At 34.9% G+C, this 23,167-nt stretch overlaps 1 protein-coding gene across 5 annotated transcripts in view; it reads right to left on the bottom strand.

Annotated features, from left to right (window-relative positions):
• Positions 1 to 23,167, bottom strand: part of RFX3 (regulatory factor X3) — a 292,426-nt gene that overhangs the window by 33,225 nt on the left and 236,034 nt on the right. For all 5 annotated transcript variants that reach the window (XM_081236444.1, XM_081236445.1, XM_081236447.1 and 2 more), the window contains 6 exons: positions 20,152 to 20,273; positions 18,306 to 18,418; positions 14,324 to 14,439; positions 13,732 to 13,886; positions 9,644 to 9,741; positions 6,085 to 6,234 (listed from right to left, as the gene is read on the bottom strand). In XM_081236444.1, coding sequence (XP_081092570.1) covers positions 6,085 to 6,234; positions 9,644 to 9,741; positions 13,732 to 13,886; positions 14,324 to 14,439; positions 18,306 to 18,418; positions 20,152 to 20,273 — 754 coding nt within the window. The remainder of the gene's footprint in view (positions 1 to 6,084; positions 6,235 to 9,643; positions 9,742 to 13,731; positions 13,887 to 14,323; positions 14,440 to 18,305; positions 18,419 to 20,151; positions 20,274 to 23,167) is intronic.

The following is a 23,167-nucleotide window of genomic DNA, read 5'->3' as shown; positions in this document are numbered from 1 at the left end:
TTTTACGCCCACTCTTTTTTCTCCCAATCAGATAAAACTTTAAAGCCAATTCATTTGAAAAGATTTAGGGTAAGTCAGATGGATAAATAGATTCAATTGGCCAAAAGTGGTCCCTCAGGATTAAAACAAAAACAAACGCAGAATGATACAAGGTAGAAGTATATGCTATATGAGTTTTATGGATAAGAAACTGAAGTCTCAAGGGCTATAGAGGCAAGGCTATGAATGTAAATTAATTCACAGAACCGAAAACAACAACAACAACAAAAATACTTTTGAGAAAATGTAGGGAGGCTACCTGCCAAGAAATTTGATCACTATAGTTTTCCTTCTGGTTCCGACAGGAAAGTTTCATGTTTGGTAATAGCAATGAAAACAGGAACTTCTAAAGTTAATTTTCAATGGTTGCCATAAGTTTTACAATGTTTCTAGTGCTATGTTGTATTTTAACATTAAAAAAATACTATACTCTTAAGGTCAGAATACAATTATTTAGTAATATAATATTTGAGTAAGGACATGGATGGTAACATAGGTCCTGAATCAGCTAAACTGACTTCAAGCAATTCATTTAATCTGCATGGGCCTCATTTTCCCCAAACATAATATTAGAGAAATGAAATGTGACAAGAATTTTTAAACTGGGTTCACTGTGTCCAGATAATATTTTCACAATAGATTTCTGTGGAGGGGTGTCTGTGAAGGTCCTAATTCTATATCTAAAACATTGTGAATACGTATGTATTTTTCTGAAAAGTGTCTACAGCTTTCAATCTACCTGTTCTCAGAGGATATTCAAATCAACCATTTCAACTAAATAAACCCCTAATCTCCACCCTCTGGTTCCAGCACCTCTCCTGACCCTATAGACTTTACCTTATTTAAGAGACATTTCAATTGGGAGCTACTTCAAATATAAAATGCCCAAACTCAATTCATTTTATTTCTTCAGGGAAACCTAGGGTTTCTTCTACATTCCCAGCTGATGATACCATCTATTATCCTTCTTTCTCTTATCTAATTAGTAACAGTCTTTCCGATTTTACCTCCTAAATATCACTTTTAAGTATTTTAAGTACACCACAATGATTATTAAAAATTGAAAATACAAATAAACAAAAAGGAACAAAATATTAAGAATATCTAAACTGCCAACATTAAGAGATAACTACAACATGCTAATAACTTTCAAACTGTTCACATGCAGTATATACATATGCACGTATGCTTATGTACATATGTTATTTTAAAAGAGGATCATATTATACATTTTACTTGATATTTTGCTTAGTTTCACTTCAATATATATGATAAATGACTTTCCGTATAGGCAAATGAGGAGCTATATTTATTGTTCAGGGATTGAATTTGCTTCAATGCATAAATATTCCATTATTTACAAAATCAATTCCATATAGTTACACAGTTATGGTCATTCCAATTTTTTACTATTAGGAAAAATGCTGGAATTAGCAATCTAGTAACTACATCTTTGCTTACTTTTGTACTTTTCTCTACGTAATAGATTTTTCAAAATACACTGTTAAATGACTCCCAGAACGTTTATATCAATTTAGGAGTCCAGAAGAGCACCCAGGGAAGAATTTATGTCTCAAGAAAGGATAAGGGAGGTTGTTTTCATTTTTTCATTAATGGCTAAGCATTTTTTTTATTGTGGTAAAAAACACATAAAACTTATCATCTTAACCATTTTTAAGTGTACAGTATAGGAGTGTTTACTATATGCTCATTATTGTGCAATATGTTTCTTTGTCATCTTGCAAAACTGAAACTCTATACCCACTGTGGAAGATTTTTTTGTGCATTAGTAAGAGGCAGGAGGAACTTACTGGTATCCTTGGAAGAATTTAATTTCATTTCTTAACATAAATTCAAACTCACTGCTTCCTAGGAAGTTAGTTCTTGCCAAGAGATAATGATAATCTAAAACTAAACCTAGAGAAATAAAGCCACAGGACATTACTCTGACTTTTCAAACCACTTTATATTATATTTCATTTTACTACTCTTAAGATTGAAAATATACTAACAATAGAGTACACTGTAAATACTCCTGTGAAGTATATTCCTGTGAAGGAATTTGGATATTTCAATTCTATAGTGGAAAAAGGTAAGGATGAAAATTAAAGATATTATTAAGTTGGAAATAAATTATCTCCAAGATGATAAGGAGTCAGTAGCTTCAAAATCAGAATGTCTTTTAAACACAGAAACACAAGTATATGCAAAAGTTAGGTTATCAGGTCAACCAACCCAAGTATATTTAGCCCATACTGTATTTGGAAAACTATCCATTTACACAAAACAATTCTAAAGCAATACTATTGTAATGCTATCAGTTAATTAAAACAGAAAACCAATTATACGGCAATAGGAAAATTATCCTGAATGCATGAGGAAAAGATTTAATTAGAGAAGAATGAAGTGATGAAAGAGATTTATGGATATCCTGAAAGAAACTTAAGCTCTTAGAGCATTAAAATATTGACACTTACATGTGATTTCATTGTTTTAAATTAAAGTTCCCTTATTACAAGAATATCATCCTATATGTCTTAGAGTGTCAGTCTTAACTGAGGTTAATCTCGTAGGGGCAGGGACTTCCAAATGAACAGGAGAGGGTGATGAAGGTGGAATGGGAGGCAGGAGACAGAAAACCAGGTACAATGTGGAACAGAAAAGGAAAGAAAGGAGTTAAAGATAAAATATGCTAACCTGAGAAAGAGATTACATATGAAAATGAAGAGTTGTGAGAGGTAAAATGTAGGGGGAAATGGAGGGCAAACCACTGTGCTCATGGTCCTCTAACAAAAGGAAGGAGGTCTTGGAGGACAGATACTTAAGCACACAGGTTTCAGCACTAATAACTGTCACGTGGACCCAGAAAAACTTGGTAGCTGAGAATAAAGGGAGGGAAAAGGTAACCTCAAAGTCGGTGAGTGGGGGATGAGTAGTCGTATAGATGTATAACTGACCATTTATATGCAATAATGTTGCCAAGGCTGGTGTTTATAACCAGGAAGAACTCATTTCTATACATACTTCATAGGGTTCAGACACACAACTATACGAATGAAAATAATGTTAAAACAGAAAATTTTAAATCTTGCTCAGATATTATTAGGAATCATTCTTAAATATATTTTCAGTTATTCAACTTAAATTACTTTTTGAAACTAGAAGTTGCCTTACCATTTCAACTTTTCTTAAAGTACTTTTAAACATATCTTTTCTGAGTGAAGATTTGAAAAAAACATAACAGTATACATTTTAAGGCAATAATGTATGAACTTAATATTCCCACTAAAATCAGTTAATGTAAATTCCACTAAAATATGTAAAGTTAATGGATTTGTAAACGTGAGACAGTTTGTTCTTGTGGAGCTTACGTATTTGCATGTGTGTGTGTATGTGTGCTTGTATATATAAAAATATTTATGTAGATCTAAGAAAAACTATACACATTAGAAGTTTAAACCCAATTCATGAAAGTCAGAATAAACTTAACTAATTAACAACACCCTCAAATAAATCAAACCCAAATATTACTTTTTGATATATTTTAAATGATAAAACTAGTCCAGAATTGTAGATTAAACTTTGTAGGAAATGGAGTAATAATTAGTTTATCTTTAAGCAACGATATTGTTTTTTTGTTTGTTTGTTTTTTGCGGTATGCAGGCCTCTCACTGTTGTGGTCTCTCCCGCTGCAGAGCACAGCTCTGGATGCACAGGCTCAGCAGCCACGGGTCACGGGCCCAGCCGCTCCGCAGCATGTGGGATCTTCCCAGACCGGGGCACGAACCCACGTCCCCTGCATCGGCAGGCGGACTCTCAACCACTGCGCCACCAGGGAAGCCCAACGATATTGTTTTTTAAAACAGTTTTATTGAGACATAATTCACAGAGCGAACAATTCATTCATTTAAAGTATATAATTCAATGGCTTTTTTCAGTATATTCAGAGTAGTGCCTCTATCATCACAATCAATTTTAGAATGTATTCATTTCTCCAAGAAGAAACCCCATACTACTCCTTATCTGTCACCTCCCAATCTCTCCAGTCTACAGGACCTAGACAACTACTAATTTACTTTTTGTCTCCATAGATGTATTTGTTCTGCACATTTCATATAAATGGAATCATGCAATGTATGGTCCTTTGTATCTGGTTTCTTTCACTTAGCATAATGTTCATCTCTGTTGTAGCATGTATCAGAACTTCATCTCTTTTTATTGCCCGATAATATTCCATTGTGTGGAATATCACATTTTGTTCACATAGTCATCAGTTAATGGACATTTGGGTTGTTTCCACTTTTATGTGGCTAATATGAATAATGCTGCTGGAACATGCGTGAACAAGTTTTTAGGTGGACATGTTTCATTTTTCTTGGTATGTACCTAGCAGTGAAACTGCCAAATCATATGTTAACTCTATGTTTAACTTTTTGAGGAACTGCCATACTGTTTTCCAAAGTGGCTGCAGCACTTTGCATTCCAATCACTAGTGTATAAGGGTTCCAATTTCTGCACACCCTCATCAACACTTGTTATTATTTGTTTTTTGATAATACCCATTTTAATTTTTGATAATACCTATTTTAGTGTGTGTGTGACGTGGTACCTCAGGGTTTTTTTAAGATTTAATTAATTAATTAATTGGCTGCCTTGGGTCTTCGTTGCTGTGCATGGGCTTTCTCTAGTTGCAGTCAGTGTGGGCTACTCTTTGTTGCGGTGCGCGGGCTTCTCATTGCGATGGCTTCTCTTGTTGAGGAGCAGAGGCTCTAGGTGCACAGGCTTCAGTAGTTGTGGCACATAGGCTTCAGTAGTTGTGGCTAGTGGGCTCTATAGCACAGGCTCAGTAGTTGCGGTGCACAGGCTTAGCTGCTGTGTGGCATGTGGGATCTTCCTGGACCAGGGCTCGAAACTATGCCCCTGTATTGGCAGGTGGATTCTTAACCACTGCGCCACCAGGGAAGCCCCTCAGTGTGGTTTTAATAGGTATTTCCCTGGTGGCTGCTGAATGAGTTTTCCGGTACTTTATTGGACATCTGTATATCTTCTTTGGAGAAATGTCTATTTAGATCTATGCCCATTTTTTAAACGAGGTTGTCTTTTCATTGTTGGGTTATAATAGTTCTTTTTATATAGTCTAAATATAAATTTTTATCAGATATATGATTTGCAAACATTTTTTCAATATTATAAGTTGTCGTTTCATTTTCTTGATGGTCTCTTTTGAAGCACAGAAGTTTAAAATTTTGATTATGTTCAATATGTATGTATCTTTTGTTGCTTTTGCTTTGAGTGAGCCATGGAGTGTTTTTTTTTCATTGGTAACAATTAGCTTCATTATTTTAGCATCTGAAATAAAATATTTGTTGGGATTCCATAATAATATTCCTAAAGTAGCTATTTTTTACATGTACTTTGATGTACAAGTGAGTAGTTTCATCATTAGGTTAAAAAATTATTCTTTCATTTGGAATGATCAAAAGAGTCAGATATGTTGCACCTAATTCTTTTCAAATAACAAACATTTACCAGGTACCTATAGTAAACTCTGAAATAGAGTTGTTCTTGCTTCTTTCAAGGTGGGGCACTTTTGAAAACAAATTTCTCGTGTGCGTGTCATGGTGCTATGGGCTTTACGTATTACTAAATATGTAAACAGTAATCTAAGATATGTGTTATAAAATGGAGAAAGTAAAGCCCAGAAGAGTTAAGTCACTTGCCCAAGACTCCACAGCTAGTAGATGAAAGAGTTTCATCTCCTGCCTACCAAACTTCAATGACTGTGGTCATCATTACTCTATTAATCATTCAGCAAACCCTGGTGACATATGTTGCTGTCTAGCACTATAAATATTAGCAGACTTTAATTGCAAAACAGAGGAGTAAAGCCATAGCTGAGTAACACTCTCCTCTTTCAGGATATTGTGAATCTAGATGTGCCTGTGAATTGATGTAACTTTGAAAAGAAATATGACGATCCTAATTAAGAAGAAAAAAGTTGGATACCTTTCATTAAAAGACACGTTTTGAAAGAAAACAGAGTACCTGGACATTGGCAAAGTCGACACGGTTGAGGTCATTGAGCATCTGGTTGATCTGAGAAGTGTTCTGAAGCACTGCACGAGCTGCCTGGGCCAGGTGATTGAGCGACGTGTATCTTCGCAGAGTCTGGGCAAAGGCACTTACAGCTGCAACCTGTAAAGAAATCCAATTAAGTTGGGATTTTTTTTTCCCCCTCCAGTAAAAGAAACCACTGCAATCTTCGAATCTTTATTCCTTTGCCAAATTTTAAATGCTTCCCTGTGATACTTATTTCAAATTCATTTGGTGAGAGAGCTTACTTGTAAATTATAGCATTTAAACCTCTAAACCAAGTATTACTTTCCTTTTGAGTAGGCTGAGGTCAAGGCTAAAACAAACTCCCACATTCTTCGACATCTGAGTGCACCATTAATTAAACCAGTCTTGCAAGTAGCTACTAATCCATAGCAAGAAATGATTTAGTCAAGACAAGTAGGAAAAATGTTGATTTTCATTTCTTATTCTCTGTACAAGTCAACTACAAACTAAGCAAATAACATTTTTTTCCTTTTACTTGGAAAACCACACTAACCAGTCCCACTTTTTAAATTGGATTAAAAAACATGCTTTTCAGAGCACTGTCATTAAGGTTCACTCTTTTTACCTTTATTTTATAGAGGTGAAATAGGAGTGGGTAATTCTGAGGTGAAATAAGAGCACTTATTTTTATTAGCAAATACATAGCTAATAAACTTATCGGATACAAGCAACAAGAAGAACTCTTCAGAATTTGAATTTCTGTAAAAGGGCTATCCAGAAAAATCTCCATTTGTCCTTCAAAATGTACTTTCCAGCCTTCTCCATTCTGCTCTGTGCCCAGGAAGACTAAACTGAATAGATTACATTAACTGCCTCCCTTTGGCTTCCAATTGGGTTTGGCCAATGAAAGGCACTGGTAGGAGACTGAAGGATGGAAGAAAGTAGTCAAAGTATTCATTCCCTCACAACCTCTGCCCTCTCCTTCCTAAGGCCACAGTTGTGGAGGAAGGAGAAGATCTGATGCCATAATCACTTCTTTCCGCTTCAGACCTAGGGATGGGCAGGCTTCCCACTATTGCTAGTCCTGGGGTGCTTTACCATTCCTCCTTGGTTTTCTTAACTCTTTTCACGGGTTTAGAAACAGACCCTTCTTAAAACTCTAATCAATTATTCTCCCCTTTGGATATACCATTTTTTTCCTGCTGAAACCCTGAACAAACTGGATTATATGGAAAGATAGCAAAGATAATGACCAAGAAAAAGTCTAGGTAAATATCTAAACCTCATGATCTCATGAAAATTTGTTACTTGCATAGCAGATCTAATGAGGACTTTAACATATTTACAGGAATGACATTAAATCACTATGGGTATATAACAAGCAAATTGATTGAACAGTCAGTTGGCTGAGCGGTAGAAGGTGTTCCACAGGCCAAAGGATGCGCTATCTTGATAGTGAGATGTTTCAGGACCATGTGGAACTTGAGGGACGTTCACATACCCCCAAAGAGAGTATTTCACATTTTCCCATCTCTGTGGTTTATACTAATCAAGGACATATCACGTGCCAGGCACTGTGTTAAATGCCTAACATACATTACCTTGCTCAATTCTCATAAACATTCTATTAGATGCCTGGTGTGACTTAGGGAGGTTAACTTTCTTGCTCAAGGTTACACAGAAACTACAGTACAGTGGTGGGATATGAATCCAGGCATTTTGATAATAACTTTCAGTCACAACCTCATTATGCTGTTTCCACTGTCACGCTAGATCATCTTTGTTGGTTAAATGCTCAGCTGAAAAAAGGCTGCATGTCCGTGAGAGAGGAATAGCAGAAGGCACCTTCCACCAAGGTCAACTACCCAAATCAACTCTGGAGATCAATGAGATGTGGCCCATATTGCAGATGGATTGCTACCACATCCACTTTGATGACACTGGGGCAGGAGGTACTTTTAGCTGTTTGAAAGTATTGTTATAACTATGACTGACTTTGCAAGTTGGAAAGCATTCTTCTGACCATCATAATCAAATAGCACCTCCTTTATTTGCCCACCTGAACGTGGCACTCTAGAATAGCACTACCATGGAGAGCTTCCTGCAATGATGGAAATGCTCTACATATGAGTTACCCAGTATGGTAGCCACTAGCCACATGGGTTAAGGTGCACTTGAAATGTACCTAGTGTGACTGAGGAAATAAATTTTAATGCAATTTAATTAAATTTACAATTTAAATAGCCACATGTGGTTAGCCCTACTGTACTGACAGCACAGCTCTAAAGCAACAATCTAAGGTGGGCATATCCATGAAATGTGTCCTTCTATACGTTTTAGAGATAGAATGTGTTATTGCAAACCTTAAGCTGAAACAGACTTGTGCTATCACAGACTTGTCAGCTACAAGAGCTTCAATCACACTCTCAAACCGAAAGCCAAGGCATATTGCTGGCGTCTGACAGTAGATACAGACCCTGACAAAAGGCCACAAATGTGATTTTTGTTATCAAAGTTTAGACAGAATCAGTCCAATCTGTCATGTATGTTCACAGATTAACCTAAAGTAACATGGTTAGTAGGGGACAACGTGGAGAGGAGAATTCATATCTCTAGCTAAATAATCCACATTCCTGAAATACACTCATCAACTATGAGATAACTGTTCTCTTTAAGAAAAGATTACTTGGGCTTCCCTGGTGGCACAGTGGTTAAGAATCCGCCTGCCAGTGCAGGGGACACAGGTTCAAGCCCTGGTGCGGGAAAATCTCACATGCCATGGAGCAACTAAGCACATGCACCACAACTACTGAGCCCATGTTCTAGAGCCTGCCAACCACAACTACTGAGCCCGTGCTCTAGAGCCCATGAGCCATAACTACTGACCCCACATGCCACAACTACTGAAGCCCGCGTGCCTAGAGCCCGTGCTCCGCAACAAGAGAAGCCACGGCAATGAGAAGCCCGCACACTGCAACAAACAGTAGCCCCTGCTCGTGGCAACTAGAGGAAGCCTGCACACCGCAACGAAGACCCAACGCAGCCAAAATTAAATAAATAAAATAAATCTATTTTAAAAAATGATTACTTGATTCACAAAAGTATTCTCCAGTGTTAAAAAAACAAAACATCCTGAAAAGCAAATTGTTATTAATTTACATGAACATTTCAGAATACAATGAGTATAGTAGGGGACCTAAAAAATCTAAAACTCAAATGGAAACTATTTGAACATTCTAGGCTGTTCTTTTTAGTAACTGAAATTAAGCAATCTTAAATATACATTTTAGAAAAGGGCTGATAAATACACCACACCTAAAATGTTTCTCTAGTCTCTCTGAAAGGAGCATTATCAAACAACATATCTTGTGCAAGTTCTTTACCACATGGTTATAAAATACAAATACAAAAATCAATTTTAAAAGATTTAATTTATTATAATATTAATATTCTACATAACATCATTTGATAGGACAGATTTAAAATTCATAGTTCAGAACGATTTCCTAAACACAAAAGAAAAAGCAAGGACATAAAAGTGTACCTTGGTTTGTATCATTCTCTGTGGAATATTGTTCATGGCATTGGAAAGCCAACCTTCAAGGCTTTTTGCAAAATTTCGAATGGCTTGGGTCAAGGCACCTAAATGTTAAAGAATAAAAGCAGAACGAAAAAGATACCAAAGAACATTAATCTTTATGCTAGAATAAGGGAAAACATGCAAGCACAACATGTGAAATAGCACAGAGCTTATATTATCCTCATTGACAAGACTTTAACATTACTCCTAACTTTGAAAGAATCCAAATATTATATCATGGGCTTGTCTTTTAAAGCTATTTTGTTCCCAGATACTTATGATACTTTATTGGGAAATGAAAACATTCAAACATTTTTGCTTATAGCAACATATACCAGTTGTGAATATACTTATGGAATTTTTTATCTTAGACAAAACACTCTTTTCAAAAACAGCTTTGTGCTCAAAGGCTAAGTATTTTCTTTAGAAATTCTTTACCTTGACTTTTTTTCAAGCTCTTAACCTATTTTCATTTCTTTAGTTAAAAAGAAAATAATGCAAAGCTTTCTCTTTTTCTCTATGCATCTCTTTACATCAGAACATGTCAATTAGAGTAGTTATCTCTCACTTGTGTTGAAAAGTAGGGTAAAATTAAAATTGCCTGCCTTGATAATTCTGGATAACTATTCTCCATTTCACTGGCAGGCAGCGATAAAAGATCACTGTGATAATAAAATTGCTGTCACAGAGGCCAATATTCTTAAGATATTCCTAAAACAGTCCATTCCATACTCTTTACATCTCTGTTAAAACCTGAATAGGGATAGGTCCCATAAGAGTAGTTTTTATGGTGGTCATAAAATGGTTAGAAGCATTTTCCGTTAACAGGGGTGATTATGACTATTTTATAAGAACGGATCTGTTTACTGAGATGGCTGTATAATAGGAAACAGAATTCTTCTCTTGTTCAACAAGTAATTCAGTCAGTAGCATTTTACTTCACCTGTGCCCAAGGCTCCACAGTGTAGGGAGCAGTTTTAGACATTTAATAAGTAAGTGTTTGAAGCACCCACAACAGAAAATAAATCCCTGTGGGTTCCCTATAATGTGGGTAAGTCTTACAATTGGTAGTCCACAATAAGAGACAGAGAAGTTACATTTTTGTCCAAGGCTCCCAAGAATATTAATGTTAATGATGGGATTAAATTCCTTGGTTTTTCTTTCTGTGCTCAAATGAGTCTGACATGCTTCTTTATTACTTTTGTTAAAGCAGGGTTAGAAATAATTAACTTACTCAAATTAATTGCAAAAGATATAAATTTTACTATTCCAATAATAAAAACAACTAATTTTTAAAAAGTATTTCTTTAAGTGGTCAAATGACAGAAGGCAACTGAGATGGCTACATTTTGATTAGGAAAAACACTCAAGAAGTGCAGACTTTTAACCATGAGAATCATCTATTGGAAACATGAGTTGGAAATTTCTTGAGAACTAATTTTTTGAAATTTCCAAAGCTTCTCACTTCAGCCAAAAAGAAAAAAGAAAGAAAAATATTTTTCTGTTGTATTATGTACTGGAACCATGGAGGGCAGGCATGAATGGAAATGAAAAACAGTGGGAAAAAAAATTAAAGACCCTCTTTGAAACTCAGTAAAATTTTGTACAAGATTCAATTTGGCTATCTGTATTATGTAGTTTTCTATAATTAATATATAATAATTATTTAATCTGAAAAAAACAAGAACTGGGAAAAGTTACTTTAAAAAATTTAATATGGGTTTTGTTTTATTTAGACACATTTAATGCTAGGGAGATTGTAAAATAAAAAGATATGTTTTGTATCTCAGATGATTGTAAGTTTTTCCTTTTTTGTACTAAATGACATTTTGGGTCACCTTTAATTATAATCATAAATTGTACATTTGAGTGTTACCAGTTGAGTTCTTACACAATTTTTTACACTTCACTTTTTTTCCCCCGTTTTCAGATAAATGTATTTTAGAGTATAGTAGCTTCAAGCTGACTTTAAATTAGTGTGATATGCAGACTTTTTTGGCTAAAAAAAGGAATCCCATCTGGACAGTAAATGGTAGAGTGAAGTACTAGTAGCCAGGAAAATTAAATTTTCAAAAATAAAATTAAGTTTGTTCTCTCTATAGGGATTCATGTCAGATCAAATTGTGCAGATTGACAACTTTTTCTCATGAATGGATGGTTAGAAATATAAAACTACTCTAAAGCTAACTTGTCTCAACCTTCTTATGATTAATATTAAAATGCATACAATCAGAAGATAGTGATCTACACTATATTTTAAGCTTTATTTTTGTTAAGTCTTGTTATAGAACAGGAATTAAAATTCCAAATTTACTTGGTAGGGTGGCACCTTAATGCATCTTGTAATTTCAGAGAAACTGTAAAACTATACTCATGAGATAATTCCTGAATTTGAGTCGTCTGAATGCAGAGACAAACTACTTGACAAAATAAAATGGTTTTCAAATCAAAATTTGCCAAAAACAAAGGTCATGTGTATTGTGTGCTTAAAAATTCTGGGGTTTAAAGCCAACTACACTTGATACATGATTTAACTTAGGGAACTGATGAGTTTACAAGTTAAAGTCTTGTGATGCTAACATAGAAGCAACAGATTTAGAATTGTTGAATGAACACTGATGTTGTTGACTGGCCTCAAAAAAGAAAGCGTTCACTGACACCTTTTCTTATATCTCATGAGAGAAATTTATGTTGGTGGCAAAATGTCATAGGCTAATGAGCTACCCTATGCAACTTCTCTTAAACATCTCTAGAGATTATCACTCAGAGCACAGGAAGTAAGACAAAAACAGGAAAATCAGATTCTGGAACATAAATCAGTAGAGAATTTACACGTTGAAATTTTCCATGACAACATCACTTTTAATCAATCTTTAGTCAGGAAACTTGGTGCAGATAGGCTAGAAAATATTAGTAATTTATAAAAATGTGAGACCATGGCAGCTGGATTTTTTAAAAACTAATTTCTATACAAATTTATGTATGTTTATGTGTGTGTTCATTGATACTATATGTAAATGTATGTCTAAGCATATATTTTAAGGTGGTAGGGAACATATGAAATAACTCATATCTTCCACTGTTACCACATTTTAAAAAAGAAAGTATAAACATACAAATGTTAGTATCTTCACTGTTTCTTGCTAAATCCCTATTTAAATATTTTCTGGAATAATTTAACACAAATTAACTGTGAAGAGTGTACTTCGAGTACATGGCTGCTAATTTTACAAGCTAAAAGATTGCTTTTACCTTATTAATGTCACTGTAGAGTAGCAATTCTGTTCCATATCTTTAAAAGTTAAGGTTACTAGTAGGTGCTCATAAAGATGTAGACCTAAAATCATTTCAGCTGCCTCTAACACAAGTATCCATGATGGCTTTTATATTGACACTTGCAAAAAATAGCTTTGTTTGCAACAGGGTAGTTTAAAAAACACTATCACTTAAAAAAGTAATCTAATTTATCTATGTAATTCCTATTTGCTTCATGGCAGGAATACAGTGCTAGTGCAGTTACATTGATTTTTCTCTCAAAATGCCAGTTAACCATTACTGTTAATGGAAACTGCATTTGTAGTTCTTAACATGATGTCGGTGACAAAGTAAATGCTTTTATAAAGAAATTCAACTTCAGTAGAAACCAAGATAAATTCATTTCAAATCAAAAGCAAACATGAAAGAGGCTGGTCTAGCAATTACAGATTTCAAAAATTCGGGGCTTTATGAAGGAAACCTTTTCCTTGGGTAGAATGATTTTCACATGGTTGACTGGCCTGGGAGTGTTCTTGCAATTAGTCACTGGGGCTGTCACATCTATAGGTTGTCTTTTTTGTCAAGAAGAAAATGAGAGATTGAAAAACAGAGGATTTTTCCCTTTTTACTACAGTTTTGCTCTAGGCTGCTTTCATGCAATACTCTGTGTTGCATGTTTTCTATTTGGCAAATTTAATGAGATTAGAATCACTCTAGTTTGCAACGTCACTACCCAAAACTTCCTGGGTGGAATGTATGAGAACAAAAGCATCCGTACTTGTCTGCATTTAACTTACTAGGAATAGGTCTAAGGACGTCGGGGATGAGAATCTCCACCAAAGCCTGGTACATCCCATGGTCACAGTTACACATCCATTTCAGGATAGACTCATGTTTGCACAGAGTTATCAGCTTTGCTTTCGGAAGTCGACTTTCTATTTCACTCAGATTGCTGGTGTGAATAAATGTAGCAAATGAATAGATGGCAAATGAGGATAAAAAAGAAAATGGACTTTAAAAATAGTTTTAGTTTATCAAATATTACTGAGGTTAGAACTATACCACCATTGCCCTGGTGCCACACGGCTGAATATATATAACACTCCCCCAGAGCTGCCTATGCACGTTAATACTTTCTGACGGTATGAAAGGCAGATATGATACTAATTCCATGAGGATGAAATAGTTCTACTGCAGTCCCCCAAATCAATATAAATGGGAGCTATAATACACACGCTGAAACCTCAAAAGAGTAGTTTGTGGTTTATTTCAATCTATTCAATTAATGTTATCAGGTAAGGTTCACAACTGGTATACATATCTCTAATTTGTTAGCTGTGACATCTACTCAGCCATGAAAATGAATTGGAAAAGCATATTGATTCTGACCTTGATTCAGTAATGGTAGTGCCGTCAGTTGGAGTGGAGGGAGAATAGCGCCAGAATGTTTGCCACAATTTTTCTATCAGGCTAAACTGAAGATTCACAACAACGTCCAATATCGCCTAAAAACCAAAATGGTTATTGATATTACCTTACAAAATTTCTTATGGGGATGTGTGAGGAGTACATACTGTAACAAAACTTAAATGTAAAGACACTTTTGGGTTCATAAATTAATATGGTGAAACTGGACTAAATTTTGCCAACGGAAATGGGAAAACAAAAGAGATTAGCTAGGAAAAAACCAGGGGAAATAACTCTTAAATGATTAAGCAGGGTAACTTGTATTCCTCCCAGAATGACCTCACATCCCACCCTTACTTTTTCCTCTCTTTTCTCTCCATTTTCATGCTTGCTTCCCTAACTTTTCTTTCATTCCTTAACCCACTACTTCCCTGGTTCCCTTACTATTCTCAGATCCACAGGGACATAGAACATACATTCAATTCACATCAGTCTTTACTGGACTAACTGTGTCCACTAGCCATGAAAAAAAAAAAAAAAGCAGAAGAGAAGGGTATGGAGGTGCTTGTGTATGGCAGACGGAGTTAGGGCTCAATCAGCTCTAACTGCTGTTAGGGCTGCTGACCATGGGTTCTGGAGTGTTCCTAGCCAAGCAGAGGCTGGGGGCAGCAACTACAGAGTCAGGCTGACCTCCAGAGGGTAGTGCCTGTCTTGGCAGAAGAAAAGCACAGCAAGCACCTCTCTGTGGTCACAGAATGGCTTACATTCAATCCTCTCTCTGCATACACCCTTTAGAGAGAAGCTATAAGACTATTCCCTTTTCTAACCTTGGGGGTGGGGCCCTCACCTCCTCCTTCTTCATTTTATCTCTTAGATCTCCAGCTGCACCAAGGACATTTTTATTTTTTTGATGATGCTAAAATTTGCCACTTTCATTAACTTTTGATGATCATATTTAATTTCACCCTGCCATTGCAATTAGTCTGCAAATTCGCCTTCAGATAAAAAGCAGCCATAAAACCAAAACTTGTTTGTACAAAGATCACGTGTTCTGTGATTATTTTCAGTATAAAAGACAAGTCCTCAGTATAACGTGTTTGATGTCATCAGCACTGAGAACAAAAAGGCGTAAAACAGCCCCTTCAAGATCTGCAAAATTCATAGAAGCTAAGAGACAACAAGGGGCAATGGAGAGAATCAATCTGAACATTTAAGGCAGAAAGAGGAAACTGTAACTTTGTAATTCTGGAGTCTGTGCTACCCGTGTAGATCTGGCCCTGTGCATGATACAGAGAGTAATTGATGTTCTATACAAAAACACTCTGAGACCAATTCAAGTATTAAGCCAAATCTGTTTGGGGGCATGTTCTGGGAACTAGTAGGAAATGTTGCAAGTAGTTGGAAAATGAAAATGGAGGGAAGGGGACTAATTAATTAACACACTCCTCACTCTTTAATATCAGTAACAATAAAAACACAAAAGCAAGCCCTGGAAAGAAAGGCATCCAGATGTCCTTGATCCCAGGCAAAACCCAAAACCTTCTCAGGAGGCAAATTATTATAGCTGCTTTCGCAAATGTAGTATAGGCACATTCCGAGAGATGTCTATTAATGAAGCAGTTAGTAATATCTGATATAATACCTTACATATTTCTAGCTATGAGATTGCTGTAAGAACACTATGCATATATTAAAAGAAAAAAATGCCTGTCAGAGCATCTTGTGTAGAAAATTATATTTGTTCCTTACATAACTAGTGATACTTCCAAAATATCTTTGATAAGCCAACTGTGCGAATTCCAAATAACAGCCAAAATGGGTATATTAATCTTTCTTAAAAACATAAATTATAGGAAATATGAAATAAAATAAGGCAAGTAACAAATTCAGTGCACCTTAAATTAAGTATCTCTTCAAATGAAATAATCTCAAATAATTCTTCTGAAAAGGACATTCATATCAGCCACATTTAGTCAGTTTTACAAATGAATAAAACATTTTATCATTTGTCCACCCACTTTTAAATATGTTCAAACTAAATTGTATGCCAAATATAGTTTAAAATAATCCGTATTTCACTGGCTTAGGGCAAACAACCATTTACAGGACTGGATCTGAGACTCAGGCACCTGTCCTTGAAAAGTTTGGAAGTGTGACAGGAAAAAATAATTAGAATTCTTCCTTTTCATTTATGTCTTTATGCCCCATGAGAGATGGCATGAACACTGGTAACTCTGAAATAAATGAGGGTCATTCTATGAACTGCCATTTCCCATGCAGATTAATTACTATATATGTTCATATCTCTTCATATAGAGTATTCTTGACAATTAATGAAAATTTTGTAATCCAAAGAATATTTTCATTTTATTGAGGGAATTTTTCATTTAGATTAATTTTAATGTATATTCTTTAGTCATGTAAATAATCACGCTCCAAGTTATATTTTGAATAAATATGAGAAACTTAAAACAATCCAAATTATATTTGTGTAGGCGGGGCTGCTTGAAGCAAGGTTCACCTGAACACAGAGAAATGAGAAACTGATTAGAGAATCTTTATGTAAATCTTCATTGAATATACATGATATTCACGCAGAAAGAAAGAAAGAAATTTTTTTCTAGATAGTTAAGGATCATCCAGAAATTCTCTAATATTGGGAAAAGCAGTCAAAGAGAAACAGATAGTAAGTGTTTTTCATCATAACAAGAAATGTTGGGAACAACAAACTGGCAGGACATGTTGAAAAACACTTCTGGCACACAGTTTTTTAATACAGAGAGAACTTGCCCTTGGTTGTTAATAATCTAGCACCCCTGACAAGTACTCAGATTCACTCAAGCAGTTCTTATTTCTGGAGTGGGAAAAAAAATCTGTGAATGTTATGAGCTGAGACTTCTCACTGCATACTGCATTGTCAGCAGTCAGGAGGACTGCCCAAGGATTATCTTTTACTTCTAAGTAGATCATAAATAGCCCTGGAATAAAGCTACTTAAGTTCTAAACAGTTCCTCTTTCAAAAGGAGGGGTACTTTAGAAGACTCCTATTGCAATCTGTTATCTTCTTTCTACCAGGGGAGCTGCAGGTACAAGCGGGCTTGGAGAGAGTTCACCTCCTGGAGACAATGTAGCCAATTTTGATACAGGATACTCAGAAAGGGAGTAGGAGTAGGGATGGAAAACACCAAGAGAAAACTCAATTAACCATGAAAACAAAACAAACAAAACTAGAGCCTTAATGATCCCTGGAAGGAACACCTAAAGTGCTTTATAAAACATTTCTAGAAAATAGTTTTGACAGAAATACACAGTTATGGTGTAAAATTCAAAAGGTAAAAAGAGTATATTGAAAAATTAACTCTCTTTTCCCTGACTCCCAGTCACTAAGTTTTGTTCCCAAAGGCAACCAGCATTAATATTTTGTTCTTTCTTCTGGAGAGATGTATATAACATGTTCTTTTTCACTCAAATGATAATATATTATACTCGCTGTTTTACATCTTGCTTTTTCCCTTAAAAATAAATCCTGAAGCTTGTTCCAAAACATACATTTAGAGTTGCTTGTTCTTTTTAATGGCTGCATAGCATTCTACTCTATAGATCATGCCATATTTTATTTATTCAGTTCCCTGTTAGATATTGAAGTTATAAGCAATCTTTTTCATTAAAAACCATAATGCAACAAGTTCCCTGTACACTTATCTCTTCCCCTACATGTAAGCATTTTTCTAGAATGAGTACCTAGAAGTGGAATTGCTTCATCAAAGGATTCATATTAGAATAGGCTAAGAAGATAGAAAGTAAAATTTATTCTCCCTGAGACATGAAGAAAAGATAACTTATTAGTGCTCAAAGAAATATGAAGTAACTTTATCTGTCCTCTAGGAATATGTTTGATTATTTTGCTTTAGCAAGTTGCCTGGCAAAACTTAGCACGTGTCCGACTATGTTTGAAAAGACTTACCTCACAGTGCTCTCGATAAAGACTCTGCAGTGACTTGATATCCTCAAAGGTAGTACCATCTGGCAGAGAAGAGATTTCAACTTCTCCAAACTCTGGAAGTGCTCGAGATGCATCTGTTACCATGACAACACAACAGAAAAAAAGTTACTGTGGATGGTGCCAATTACAGATTAATGAGGGCAAATTTAAGAAGATTAAAAAGGAAAAAAATTTAAAGGTCAGCGGTCCAAAAAGCAAGGACTTTTCATATTAGTATTTTATAAACAAAACTTAGCAGCAGCAGCACAAAAGAACAGAGAGGATACTTCTAAAATTTTGGAGAAACTAAATTTTCACTATGATTACAGTGGAAATAACACATCTCAGTGTCTCTCAATAGAGGACCCCTATGATAAGAAAAATACCTTGAGCTGGCCAGTATTAATTTTAGTTATTTTTATCATTATATTACTTAGGTATATAAAAATAAATCTAGCTTTAAACTTATTGTGCTTATACCTCTCATATAATCATAAACCAAAAGACCTACAAAATAAGTACAAAGAAACCTAAAAAAATAACATTAAACTTAACAACATTAATTTGATATGATAGATGATGCTGTTGTCCTGTAACTAAATTACCTCTAGCAACATGAATATGGTATTGACTGCTGCAGTGCAGGATCTTTTGAGTTTGATAGCCCTATACTAACACGTAGTTCATGATGGCTGGTTCTCCCATTATGCTTCTATATTCAAATGAGCTGTGAAACTTTCCTCTACACAGAGCATTGGGACATCATTTAGCCTTCCCTTGGTATGAAGGCATAATTTACATAGTAAGTCTCTCTCTGTTCTTTTCTCATTGGCTCTGGACAATTAATGCAATACACTTTGGTGCCAACCTTATGATAAATTCAGATACAAATGTGGAAACTAAAATTGCAGAACAGTATTCGTTCTAGTCTTCCAGGTAATCCAGAGTATGCTTTTATTTTTTTTAAGATTATAATTGAAATAAGGACACAAAATAAAAAACATAAAGATTCTTGCTGAGAGCTCAAGGATCTACAAGAATATACTTGACGACTCTAGTTTGGGAATGCTGCCATAATGCTTTCAACTTCAGTAGCCATTCTGACCCCAGAGTACATTTCAGTTGTCTTTGTCAGAAAGTGCACATAGACACATATACACACACACAGACACATACACACACGCACTCTCTGAGAGCTTCTACTTATCTTGATCTGTTGTACCGAAACTATGCATGTTCATCTCTAGAAGAGCTGTCAATTAAAGTGCCATTTTTGCACCTTTAGCTATAACAGGAATATGCAAAATGTTCAAGTTCCACTTCCTTAACTCCTTAAATAACAAGAAACATGTATACCATCTATAAAATTACAAAAGTAGGAAATACTGTGATCAATTTAAAAGAATAAATTACTTTTCTAAAGTTTATAATAATTTTTTCTAATCTGAGACTATATGCATATGCAACTTTATACACAGGAAATGAGAATTCTTTTTGGCACTTCAAGTTACTACTGAAACTACCACACAATTTTGGTCATAAATGCCCAATTAATACAAATTCTAGAAAACAATTTCATAGGAATGAGCCTTTAATTCATATGCATTTAAAAGTTCTACATAGCTTGAGATTTTTAAAAATTAGCTCTTTTTCTACGAAAAAGTAGAAATGAACTAGAACTATCATATAATGTGCATAGTTTCAGCACACAAAAAAAATCTATGTAATTAACATCTGTAATAGACATTGTACTTGGAGAAAACACTACTGTTGTTCTCTTGTTTTCAAAATCCTGATAGCAACTAATATGCATTACACCTTAACATACCTAAAAACTGTTGATGATGTTGACTTTGGGCAATTACAGTTTGCTCAACAGATGTGCCTGTCTGTTGACCACTTCCTGTGAAACCATCTGCAACCCCATCCACTTTCTGCATAGGCTTGTACCTAAAAATATTAGATGGGAAAAAACAAATAAACCAAATTATTCCTTGCTTTTTTGTACTACACAAAACTCCCAAGGCATTCAATTTTGTTCTGTCTTCTTTAATGTCTTATGATAGTTGTAAGAGTTTCTTCCTTGACAGTCTCATAAAGTTAGGATGAAGAAATTTTTTTAATTGTAAAAAGGAAAAAGAAGGGGAGGGGCTTAGGAAGGGGACCCATTTTCGAAAATTCAGAAATTTAGCTAAGAATGAAAGTGTTATGAGGTATTTCTTTGGACAGCAGTAGCAAAGATGTCCATGATTATAGTTTTAATACACAGTTTGAACATAACTTTTAATGGCCAATGGATCAAGGGAGAAACATGTTAAATACATTGGGATGTTAATCTGAATTAAGATCTAGGACATTGGGCCTGAGAAATGTTAATGAATGGCTTTCATTTAATTTATATCTCCAAAATATGATTCAGCCTACAAACTCTACCATACTGTTTTTCATATCACCTAAAGCCTCCCATGCATATCAACACATTCATCTCCTTTGACTCCTGTCCACATCTGCAAATACAAAGACCATAAGCATCAGCTTGCAGCAAAATGCATGCAAAAATCCATCTACAAACCTAGATTACCAAATTTAAAAAATAAAAAGAATCAAAGTCAGGTACAATTATGTATTTATATTTAGGTCCTCGTTATACAAACTCATGAACTTTCCATACTGCTAAAATAGAGAAAATATGCTTCAGCAGCATGGGCAAGAAGGAAAGACTGCTTGGGAGAGAAACACCGCATACAAAAAATGCATAGGTAAGTCTCCTAGGATAAGCAAATACAAAGTAAGAAATAAGCAGCAATATAATTTCTTCTTTCTCTAAGATTTCATATTTTTCTTCATTTTAGAAATTTTAAAAAACAGATAAATGCAAGAAAAAGTTAAAATCTACAATGAGCTTATTACCTAGAGATATCATCATGCACTTTATGTTGTTTGTCCTTCCATTTTTTCCCATTTCTTATTATATTTATAAACAGAACCACCTAATATTCTCACCATCCAGATACTTGACTCATACACTGTATGAGTAAAGATACTTGACTCATACACTGATACCATAAGTTAACTGTATCATTAATATGAAGTTACTGTAACAATGTCCCCACTACATGAACAAGATACACTCAAAGATGCCTGCACTCTGACAACAGATAGGAAATGAACAGACCTGGTGAAACACTGCACCTAGTAACCTAATATTCTCACCATCCAGATACTTGACTCATACACTGATACCATAAGTTAACTGTATCATTAATATGAAGTTACTGTAACAATGTCCCCACTACATGAACAAGATACACTCAAAGATGCCTGCACTCTGACAACAGATAGGAAATGAACAGACCTGGTGAAACACTGCACAAACTAACGGTGAGGTTGCCTTAGGAAATGATTCAATCTTGGATGTTATTAATTATGACTTAGATAAATGATATTTCCATGAAAAACTGCAAAGTCACTCATAATGACATTTACATGTATTTCTTATGTGACAGCATCTGACAAAGAACTATATGAAAAGCAAAAATAAAGTCAGAAGATGAACAGGGTGAAAGAAGGGTACTACACACTCATCCTTGTTATCATTTTAGTGATGACCCTGTACCACCAAAATGTTGGTTGTTGTTTTCTAATGATATAAAAGAACTCAAACCTATTCTTTTCATTAATGGAAAAAAAATCTGGAAGTACTCTTCAATTGGGGCCACACCAAGAGATAACACAAGGGTTAGTATTGTGATGTGCTAGAAGTGCCATTTATAAAAAATTGAATGGTTTCCTGATTTTTTTTTTCCTCCTTAAAGAATCATCTTAGAGAGGCAAAAAAAAAAAAAAATCCTTTGTGAGGCAAGAACTTGGGGTACTTGTGTGGGGCAGCAGTTGCTAACCATTCTGTTCTAGAAGACTTCAATGATTTTATCTTTAGGGAATGTATTTAGGGACGCTTTTGTCCTCATTGATCCATTCCAGGTTTCATTTGATTTTAGCCTCCCTTTTTCAGCTGTGAAGTTTTATATCACTAATAAAAGAGGCTAAAATTGTTTAACCATGTTTCTTCATTTATGTTAATGGAGCTTGGGGTACATGGAGTTAATAAACAAAAGTGGTTAAAGGGATTTGAATTATTTACTCTGGAGAAGAGAAAAATGGAAGTATTTCCTATAGTCTTCAATTATATTAACTTTCAGTATAGGATGAGACAGTAATTATTAGACTTTGCCCAGCTATGCTTTATCCTGCACAGCATCTAATATACCTCAGATGTTTAATAGGCACAAATATCAAGGACCATAAAAGGATATGACATATATTCATCTTAGACTGACATATAGACATCTGACAGATGCTATGTCATTGTCTACTTGCACATAGTGCTTAGCAAGCCTGTAGTCTGCAAGCAAAATTATCTGCTTCCTTAGAAAGATGTAGACAGCAGCAGTTCCAAACAAGAAAGAGATTTTTTAAATAAGCACTCAAAGTCACAATACATTAAAATTAATGTATGATTATGCTTAATAATAATGATATTGAGTGGGAAGGACTGATTAGAGGTACATTCTATTATACAGGAGATAGAAAATACCTCAAGATTAGCTTGTAGACGAAAAGGAAATAAGTTGATTAATTCTGGAGAAACTGTACAGGTCAGTACTTAAGAACAAATCTTACTTAGGAGAGGTGAAGAAAAAAGAAAATACAGTCAGAATTGTAAAATAAGAGGTCCAATTCTAAGCGCACAGTAAGGGTCACAAAGTGAAAGGTAGATTGAATGGATTGGGCGAAGATGCACTATGTGTATCCATTCTTGCTTGCCTGGGTTAGCAAGAATAGGA

This window comes from Mesoplodon bidens (genome assembly GCF_964165515.1).
Source record: "Mesoplodon bidens genome assembly, chromosome: 6".
In the NCBI taxonomy this organism is placed as follows: Eukaryota; Metazoa; Chordata; class Mammalia; order Artiodactyla; family Ziphiidae; genus Mesoplodon; species Mesoplodon bidens.
Note: the sequence above shows the minus strand (reverse complement) of the source record. Positions and strands in the feature narration are given on the sequence as shown.